At 42.4% G+C, this 10,475-nt stretch overlaps 1 protein-coding gene across 1 annotated transcript in view; it reads left to right on the top strand.

Moving 5' to 3' along the window:
- Window positions 1-1,643: 1,643 nt before the first annotated feature.
- The window catches only part of fndc1 (fibronectin type III domain containing 1), a 145,716-nt gene continuing 136,884 nt past the window's right edge, over window positions 1,644-10,475 (top strand). Inside the window, exon 1 of the mRNA XM_031800162.1 lies at window positions 1,644-1,769. Coding sequence (XP_031656022.1) covers window positions 1,706-1,769 — 64 coding nt within the window. The 5' untranslated portion in view covers window positions 1,644-1,705. The remainder of the gene's footprint in view (window positions 1,770-10,475) is intronic.

The following is a 10,475-nucleotide window of genomic DNA, read 5'->3' as shown; positions in this document are numbered from 1 at the left end:
CTGAGGGAGGGGCCAAGTACAATTGTACCACTCTCAAATTCGTAGACAGAGTTATGGATACAAGGACTGACCATCTATTAGATACAAATTTGAGTTTGAACCATGTTTTGAGGCTATACAGTGTTTATATTTACATGATTTACAAACATTGGAGTAAAACAAGCTTATATTTTGGTCTCTAATGGAGTGTGACAGCTGAACTAATCTCATGAGGCATTTATAAGTCATATTCTTCAAGAATCAATGGCTATATAGCATAACATTAATTTATCGGTCAAAAAATGGATGTAGCAATAGAGGAATCTATCTTTAAGGCTGTGGTTTTCCTAGGGAAGGCACAAACCTTCAGGACAAGGCTCTGATCTCAACAGTTTTAAGGGTGTGCAATTTATATGCTCATGGCTAGAAGGGATCCAGCTTTTGTCAAATTAATTAATTCCTAACCTGCTATGCAAAGTCAAATCTGACCTTAATTTTACAAAAGTTTCTAGCCATGACCAATTTCTACATTCTACATATTCCCCAGTAAGAAGGGTCTCCTGGTTCCCACCCTGTAGTGGTGTAAAGTACTTAAGAAAAATAATTGAGAGTAGTACTTAAGTCGTTTTTTGGGTATCTGTACTTTACTTTACTATATATATTTTTAACAACTTTCACTTTTAATTAAAAGTTTTGTACTTTTTATTCCATACATGTTCCCTGACACCCAAACTATATTTGAGCAATTACGTTTACTTTTGACACTTACGAATATTTAAAACCAAATTATTTGAGACTTTTACTCAATTAGGATTTTACTGAGTGACTTTCACTTTTACTTGATCAATTTTCTATTAAGGTATCTTTACTTTTACAAGTATGACAATTGGATACTTTTTCCACCACTGTATCCTAAAATTTGTCAGAAAAAGAAAAACGTCACACTCTTAAAAGTATGTTGTTTTTTGTTATATCCAAATTCTCAGTCAACCCTGTCACATGCACAGCTTTTTTTCTCTCCAAAAAAACCCCGGTTGACTGTGAGAATTTGGATATAACAAAAAACAACATACTTTTAAGAGTGTGACGTTTTTCTTTTTCTGACAAATTTTAGGATACAGCTTAGAAAAATAATTCAGCCCTAACTTCCCCAAAGACTCCACCCTTGGAATCATGCAAACACGGGATACGAGGACTCATCTTTATACATCTGTGCCATTATAGCGTCTGTGACGACATACTTTTAAATGGCAGAAGCATTGTGGAACCCCTCAGTGGCGCTGCCTATGCTAAAACATCTTATTTTCAATGACAGCCTAGGAACAGTGGGTTAACTGCCTTGTTCATGGGTAGAACAACAGCTTTTTACCTTGTCAGCTCGGGGATTCGATCTTGCTAGTCCAACACTCTAACCACTAGGATACCTGCCATCCCTTTAGGCTGCTAGAGTCCTCGATCATTCTCTATGGTCCCACCTGCTGTGATTCATCTTCGAATCTGCGTGCGCAATTGACTGTGGATCCCATCCCTCCATCCCGGTGCAACTCTCGGCCAGTCCCGCTTTTCCCCGGAAGAGGGAGACAGGCTATGCGGGAACAGAACGCCAACAGTCTGTTTGTCCCCCTTTCCCAGCCCATGGCAGCCTTCTCTCTCCATATACTACTTTTCTCTCCCTCCTCTCTCCCTCTGTTGCGCTGCACCATAGGACTAGCGCACTATCCTCACTATGGCATCCACCGCAGCACGGACTCTCTTACTGCTTTTCGTTACCTTCTGTGCATCGATTCAAGGTAACATCACCCATTTTATTTTTGGGGTCAGAACAGATGCATGCATGGTTAAAAAAATTTCTCACTTAGTGAAGTGGCACTTTATTGATAGATTTTATGGCTGGGATTGGTGGAGTTGGACTATAGCCCAATCAATAATCAATTGGTTATTTGATTACCCCCTCATTATAGTATATCCAGTTCCCAATTATTTTTGTTGATTTGTTTTATATCATAGACTATGTCAAGACACCAATAGCTTCTTATTAATAAGCTGCTCCCACATGGTACATCAATTATAATGACCACATTGCATTGCGGGAGAAAGTGAATTCAATTGTGATGTTCTTTCTTTTGGATTACTTTGATGAAAACACACGCTATGCTTCTGGTGTGTGTGTGTGTGTGTGTGTGTGTGTGTGTGTGTGTGTGTGTGTGTGTGTGTGTGTGTGTGTGTGTGTGTGTGTGTGTGTGTGTGCGCGTGTGTGTGTGTGTGTGTGTGTGTGTGTGTGTGTGTGTGTGTGTGTGTGTGTGTGTGTGTGTGTGAGAGAGAGAGAGATAATAATCTTAACAAATCTTCTGGTTTGTGTTTCATAAACAAATTATGTAAAAGATTAGGGAAAATATGTTATTTTGGGCACTTATTCTGAAAACAAAAATGCGTAACAGTTTGCAGATGGGGAAAAACATACCAGACGAAGTGAACAATAATGATGAATTTGGACCTTGAAACTGTCTTTCATCGTTTCTGGTCTGGAAGGAAAATGTGATGTTGTCTCGTGAGCACAGCAGTCATGGAATATGTTCTTACCTCATAGGCACACACAGAAGTAGCTTTGCTCTATAATAAAAATAAGATGACAAATATTCGATCATGATTCAAATCAATCACAACCAACCGAAAATATGAAGAAAAAAAGGTTTTGATCTCTAAAGGGATGCTACGGTGCCAAAGCGGGGATCCAACTTGGCACCGGTAGCAGCTCCATGATGGCCCGGCTTTCAACTCTGACAATATCACAGAGAGAGGGGGGAGGAGGAGGTGGTTGACTTTCTCACAAAGTTTCTGTCAATTTTGCCCCTGCTGCTGCATCTAGGTGTCACTAGCATCCACTTATTATCGTGTCCACTGGTCTTGTAGCGCGCTGTGAAACCCAGATTCTATGCGTTAGAGCTTAAGCTTCCAAACACCCCTCTCACTGCCGCTGAGCTTAAAGCAGAACAGGTGTTGCTCAGGTTCTTTTGTTACGAGGGGATAGGAGAATAGGTCAACACACAGTTCTTAAATTTACTGTGGATATCTACTCCGATTTCAGAGCACTCTCGTCGGAGTGTGCCAGATTGAAGAATAACTGATGATTTTACGAACAATCAACACCCTTTGAATATGATCCGTGTCAGTAAACGTTGGCCAAAAAAACGTTATTAAATTGTTACCAGCAGCACATTTACAGTCACTAGGATAACAGGAAAACAGCCTAACCAGCTCTGCTAGGGTGAGTAAAATGATCAGAGTGAGGTGTTCTCTCATTTGTGTCTGGAAGTAGCTAGCAAGCTTGCCAACGTTAGCTAGTTAGCTCAGGTGCTTGACTGCCGTTGAGGCCAGAACGCTTGGATCAACCCTCTGTCAACCCTCTGCGTGGCTCTGAACGCAAGGGGTGCGAAATGCTCTGAATTTATGAACGGACAATCTGAGCTCTGAATTGATGAACACCCAGAGAGCACTCTGAGGGCATTCTGGCACTCCAGAGTGAATTTACGAACACACCCATAGTATTAGGAATTAGAATACTAATACTAATATTTTTTAAGGATCTATATGGTTGTACTGCTGACTAACTGGAATGATGAACATCAGGATGGACAGAGGCGTATCCATCTGAAGAGACCTAACTTCCCTTGAGCACACCTCCTAACAATCACTCTAGTCATTAGAAGGGCTATTCAATTTGACAGATAAGTGGAAAATATGCTAACAATATGTGAGACAAATTTTAAGCAAAATCATTTAGCAGACTGAAAGATTATCCAGCATTTTGAACTTTCAGACAGGAAGTTCCCCCTGGGCAGGTTGGGGGGGACAGATGCAGGTTACAGTTTACTGCTTCACTGGGTTCTCATCATCATATTAGCCCAGTGAAGTGTAAAATGGAGATAGCACCTTTAAGAGGCAGACAGAGACTGCAATGATCCACAGACAGCAGATGTTTTAGACACTCCTACAGAGCAGAGTTTGTGAAATCGATTTGGAGCCACACTCACACTTGCTGTGAGAGGATGTGCTTCCCACCAGAGGAAAGAAAAGGTCTGAGTGAAGAAAATACAAAAGGCTTGAGTTTTGGAGAAGAGCATCTGGCTAATCTCTGTTGAGCTGACTTAGCTGCCAGCCTGCCACGTTATAATAACCCTCTCTTCTCCCTTGCCCTTTTCCCCCTATCTCCTCTCTCCATATCTTTCCATCACTCTTTAAATATTTCTCTCTCTCTCTCCCCCCCTCTCTCTCTCTCTCTCCCTCTCTCCCTCTCTCTCTCTCTCTCTCTCTCTCTCTCTCTCTCTCTCTCTCTCTCTCTCTCTCTCTCTCTCTCTCTCTCTCTGATTGTTTGTTGTGGCTTTGTTCTTTTCTTGGCCACTGCTTCTCCAAATAAATAAATGACATAAAATCAACTACCTCCATCAAAACATGCAACAGTTATCAATCGTTACACAAAGGCCCAATAAATACTAACTACAGCTATCAATATACCCTAACCTGGTTAACAGTCTTTTATACACTATATATACAAAAGCATGTGAACACCCGTTCAAATTAGTGGAGTTGGCTATTTCAGCCACAGGTGTATCAAATCTAGTATACAGTCATTCAGCCTCCAAAGACAAACAGTGACTTTCAACATGGCAACATCATAGGATATCACCTTTCCAACAAGTCAGTCCATAAAATGTCTGCCCTGGTAGAGCTGCCCCGGGCAACTGTAAGCAGTTATTGTGAAGTAGAAACAACTAGGAGCAACAACGGAAGTGGTAGGCCACACAAGCTCACAGACCATCTGACAGTCAGATGAACACATCTGGTTTTGGTGGATGCCAGGAGAATGCTACCTTCGCCAATGCATAAACTGTCAAGTTTGGTGGAGGATGAATAATGGTCTGGGACGGTTTTTCACTGTTCGGGTTAGGCCCCTTAGTTCCAGTGAAGGGAAATGTTAACTACAGTATATAATGAAATTCTAGACAATTCTGTGCTTCCAACTTTGTTGCAACAGTTTGGGGAAGGCCCTTTCCTGTTTCAGCATGACAATGCCCCCAATTCTCAAAGCGATGTCCATACAGAAATGGTTTGTCGAGATCGGTGTGGAAGAACTGCACAGAGCCCTGACCTCAACCCCATCGAACACTTTTTGGGATGAATTGGAACGCTGACTGTGAGCCAGGCCTAATCACTAAACATCAGAGACCAACCTCACTAATTATCTTGTGGCTGAATGGAAGAAATTCCCCACAGCAATGTTCCTACATCTAGTGGAAAGCCTTCCCAGAAGAGATGAGGCTGTTATAGCAGCAATGTTCCAACATCTAGTGGAAAGCCTTCCCAGAAGAGTGGAGGCTGTTATAGCAGCAATGTTCCAACATCTAGTGGAAAGTCTTCCCAGAAGAGTGGAGGCTGTTATAGCAGCAATGTTCCAACATCTAGTGGAAAGCATTCCCAGAAGAGATGAGGCTGTTATAGCAGCAATTTTCCAACATCTAGTGGAAAGCCTTCCCAGAAGAGTGGAGGCTGTTATAGCAGCAATGTTCCAACATTTAGTGGAAAGTCTTCCCAGAAGAGTGGAGGCTGTTATTGCAGCAATGTTCCAACATCTAGTGGAAAGCCTTCCCAGAAGAGATTATGGCTGTTATGGCAGCAATGTTCCAACATCTAGTGTAAAGCCTTCCCAGAAGAGTGGAGGCTGTTATAGCAGCAATGTTCCAACATCTAGTGGAAAGCCTTCCCAGAAGAGTGGAGGCTGTTATAGCAGCAAAGGGGGACCAACTCCGTATTAATGAATGAGATGTTCTACTAGCAGATGATTTTAGAATGAGATGTTCTACTAGCAGATGATTTTAGAATGAGATGTTCTACTAGCAGATGATTTTAGAATGAGATGTTCGACTAGCAGGTGATTTTAGAATGAGATGTTCGACTAGCAGGTGATTTTAGAATGAGATGTTCGACTAGCAGGTGATTTTAGAATGAGATGTTCGACTAGCAGGTGATTTTAGAATGAGATGTTCGACTAGCAGGTGATTTTAGAATGAGATGTTCGACTAGCAGGTGATTTTAGAATGAGATGTTCGACTAGCAGGTGATTTTAGAATGAGATGTTCGACTAGCAGGTGATTTTAGAATGAGATGTTCGACTAGCAGGTGATTTTAGAATGAGATGTTCTACTAGCAGGTGATTTTAGAATGAGATGTTCGACTAGCAGGTGATTTTAGAATGAGATGTTCGACTAGCAGGTGTCCACATACTTCTGGTCATGTAGTGTATGTCTGGACCATGTGTTGATACTATAATTATAGTACGTACCATAAAAGGTGAGTCAACATATTATCACAGCATGGGCTGTATTCTTTCTTGCTAAAGTGATTTGACCAAAGCTGACCAATGCAGAAAGAATGTCACTCAAGAGCATGAATATCCAGAAACAAAAGGCATATTTGACCTTTTTCCATTTGAACTGAGAGCTGAACTATATTCCTCTATGGGCCCCGCTACCTCTCCTTTGTCCTTGCCCTCAATCTCTTACTTGGTCCATTCTTGCAAACAGCAACTCAGAGGTTACCTCTTTTATGCATGAATAAGGACTGATTGGTGATTGAACAGTTGCGCAAAGACAGTTTGCACACATGCAGAAGAGGTTCACATTAATGGGAGTCATTTATATTAGATGTGTCCAAATGTTGAACATTGTGTTTGTCATGACTGTTTTGCAAAAATGTGCTTAGCATTTGCATTGTGTGTGAAAGCAGTGAGAAATGACTTACAGTTTTGCAAAAAATAATGCTGTTGTGCTCATTAGGTTCTGATGGAGATCATGGACCCCAGTTTCATTAAAAGTATCTTGGAAAAACTGTAATACATAGAGCACTTAGTAAAAGCACAAAAGTCTACTATCCCCAAAAGCCTACAATCCCCAAAAGTCTACAATCCCCAAAAGTCTACAATCCCCAAAAGCCTACAATCCCCAAAAGTCTACAATCCCCAAAAGCCTACAATCCCCAAAAGCCTACTATCCCCAAAAGCCTACAATCCCCAAAAGCCTACAATCCCCAAAAGCCTACAATCCCCAAAAGCCGACAATCCCCAAAAGCATACAATCCCCAAAAGCATACAATCCCCAAAAGCATACAATCCCCAAAAGCCTACAATCCCCAAAAGAGAGAGAGGCAGAATATTTTCTAGCGTGTCATGTGCGAGTGTGTAGAGAGAGTGTGTTTGTAGTGTATGTGTGTGTAGAGAGAGTGTGTAGAGAGAGTGTGTGGAGAGTGTGTTTATAGTGTGTGTAGAGAGAGTGTGTATAGAGTGTTTTTATAGTGTGTGTATAGAGTGTGGAGAGAGTGTGTGGAGAGAGTGTGTTTATAGTGTGTGTAGAGAGAGTGTGTATAGAGTGTTTTTATAGTGTGTGTATAGAGTGTGGAGAGAGTGTGTGGAGAGAGTGTGTTTATAGTGTGTGTAGAGAGAGTGTGTATAGAGTGTTTTTATAGTGTGTGTATAGAGTGTGGAGAGAGTGTGTGGAGAGAGTGTGTTTATAGTGTGTGTAGAGAGAGTGTGTATAGAGTGTTTTTATAGTGTGTGTATAGAGTGTGGAGAGAGTGTGTTTATAGTGTGTGTAGAGAGAGTGTGTGGAGAGAGTGTGTGTAGAGAGTGTATAGAGAGAGTGTGTGCATAGAGTGTGTGTATAGTGTGTGTAGAGAGAGTGTGTGTGTAGAGTGTAGGTAGAGAGTGTGTGTAGAGAGAGTTTGTGTAGAGAGAGTGTTTATAGTGTGTGTAGAGAGAGTGTGTACAAAAGCGTGTGTATTGAGTGTGTAGAAAGAGTATGTGTGTAGGGAGAGTGTGTGTAGAGAGTGTGTATGTATAGAAAGAGTGTGTCAGTATAGAGAGTGTGTAGAAGTGTAGGAAGAGCGTGTATATAGATTGTGTGTGGTGTGCGAGTGTGTAAAGTGAGAGTGTGTGTGTAGACAGTGTGTTTATAGTGTGTGTGTAGAGAGTGTGTTTGTTGAGAGAGTGTGTATTGAGTGTGTGTTTAGAGAGAGTGTGTGTAGAGAGAGTGTGTGTATAGGGAGAGCCTGTATAGAGATTGTGAAGAGAGTTTGTAGAGAGTGTGTGTAGAGAGTGTGTTTATAGTGAGAGTGTGTAGAGAGTGTGTGTAGAGAGTATGTTTATAGAGAGTGTGTGTAGAGAGAGTGTTTATAGAGAGAGTGTTTATAGAGAGTGTGTGTAAAGAGAGTGCGTGTGTAGAGAGAGTGTTGGTGTAGATAGTGTTTGTGTAGAGAGAGTATGTGTTCCGACTGTGTGTAGAGAGAGGGTGTAGAGAGAGTGTATGTAGAGAGAGTGTGTGCAAAGAGAGAGTGTGTGTAGAGAGAGTGTGTAGAGTGTGTTTATAGAGAGTGTGTGTAGAGAGAGTGTGTGTAGAGAGTGTGTGTGTGTAGAGGGAGTGTGTGTGGAGAGAATGTATAGAAAGTATGTTTGTAGAGAGTGTGTGCAAAAAGAGTGTGTGTGTAGAGAGTGTGTAGAGAGTGTGTGTGTGTAGGGAGAGCGTGTATAGAGATTGTGAAGAGAGTTTGTAGAGAGAGTGTGTGTAGAGATTGTGTGTATCATGTGTGTGCAAAAAAGAGTGTGTGTGTAGAGAGAGTGTGTAGAGAGTGTGTAGAGAGAGTGTGTTTATAGAGAGTGTGTGTGTGTGTGGAGAGAGTGTGTGTAGAGGGAGTGTGTGTGGAGGGAGTGTGTAGAAAGTGTGTTTGTAGAGTGTGTGTATCGAGTCTGTGCAAAGAGTGTGTGTTTGTGTAGAGAGAGTGTGTAGAGAGAGTGTGTGTAGAGAGAGTGTGTGTGTAGAGAGAGTTTGTGTAGTGAGAGTATGTGTATCGAGTGTGTCTAGAGAGAGTGCTTGTGTAGAGAGAGTGTGTGTGTAGAGAGAGTGTGTAGAGAGTGTGTGTGTAGAGAGAGTGTGTAGCGAGAGTTTGTCTATCGAGTGTATGTGTAGAGAGTGTGTGCATCGAGTGTGTGTAGAGAGAGTGTGTGTATCGAGTGTGTGTGTGTGTGTAGAGAGAGTGTGTGAAGAGAGAGTGTGTGTATAGAGAGTGTGTGTAGAGAGTGTGTGTGTGTACAGAATGTGTGTAGAGAGTGTGTGTAGAGAGTGTGTGTATCGAGTGTATGTAGAGAGAGTGTGTGTGGAGAGAGTGTGTAGAGAGTGTGTGTGTGTAGAGAGTGTGTGCATCCAGTGTGTGTAGAGAGTGTGTGTAGAGAGAGTGTGTGTATCGAGTGCATGTGTGTGTAGAGAGAGAGAGTGTGTGTAGATAGTGTGTGTGTGTGTAGAGAGTGTGTGTAGAGAGTGTGTGTGTGTAGAGAGTGTGTGTAGAGAGAGTGTGTGTATCGAATGTGTGTGTGTGTAGAGAGAGTGTGTGTGTAGAGAGATTGTGTGTGTAGAGAGTGTGTGAAGAGAGAGTGTGTGTATAGAGAGTGTATGTAGAGAGTGCGTGTGTGTACAGAGTGTGTGTTTGAGTGTGTGTAGAGAGTGTGTGTGTGTGTAGAGAGAGTGTGTGTATCGAGTGTGTGTAGAGAGTGTGTCAGTGTAGAGAGAGTGTGTCAGCGTAGAGAGTCTGTCAGTGTAGAGAGAGTGTGTCAGTGTAGAGAGAGTGTGTCAGTGTAGAGAGAGTGTGTCAGTGTAGAGTGTGTCAGTGTAGAGAGTGTGTCAGTGTAGTGTGTCAGTGTGGAGAGAGTGTCAGTGTAGAGTGAGAGTGTCAGTGTAGAGCGAGTGTGTCAGTGTAGAGAGAGTGTGTGTTGAGAGTGTCAGTGTAGAGAGTGTGTCAGTGTAAAGAGTGTGTCAGTGTAGAGAGTGTGTCATTGTAGAGAGAGTGTGTCAGTGTAGTGTGTCAGTGTAGAGAGAGTGTGTCAGTGTAGAGAGAGTGTGTCAGTGTAGAGAGTGTGTCAGTGTAGAGAGAGTGTCGGTGTAGAGAGTATGTCGGTGTAGAGAGTATGTCGGTGTGGAGAGTGTGTCGGTGTAGAGAGAGTGTGTCAGTATAGAGAGAGTGTGTCAGTGTAGAGAGTGTGTCGGTGTAGAGAGTGTGTCAGTGTAGAGAGAGTGTGTCAGTGTAGAGAGTGTGTCAGTGTAGAGAGAGTGTCAGTGAAGAGAGTGTGTCGGTGTAGAGAGAGTGTGTCAGTGTAGAGAGAGTGTCAGTGTAGAGAGTGTGTCGGTGTAGAGAGAGTGTGTCAGTGTAGAGAGTGTGTCGGTGTAGAGAGTGTGTCGGTGTAGAGAGAGTGTGTGTAGAGAGAGTGTGTCAGTGTAGAGAGAGTGTCAGTGTAGAGAGTGTGTCAGTGTAGAGAGTATGTCAGTGTAGAGAGAGTGTGTCAGTGTAGAGAGAGTGTGTCAGTGTAGAGAGAGTGTCAGTGAAGAGAGTGTGTCGGTGTAGAGAGAGTGTGTCAGTGTAGAGAGTGTGTCAGTGTAGAGAGTGTATCGGTGTAGAGAGTG

The sequence above is a fragment of the Oncorhynchus kisutch genome, linkage group LG21, assembly GCF_002021735.2.
Source record: "Oncorhynchus kisutch isolate 150728-3 linkage group LG21, Okis_V2, whole genome shotgun sequence".
Taxonomy (NCBI): Eukaryota; Metazoa; Chordata; class Actinopteri; order Salmoniformes; family Salmonidae; genus Oncorhynchus; species Oncorhynchus kisutch.
This window is presented reverse-complemented; position numbering and strand designations above follow the sequence as displayed.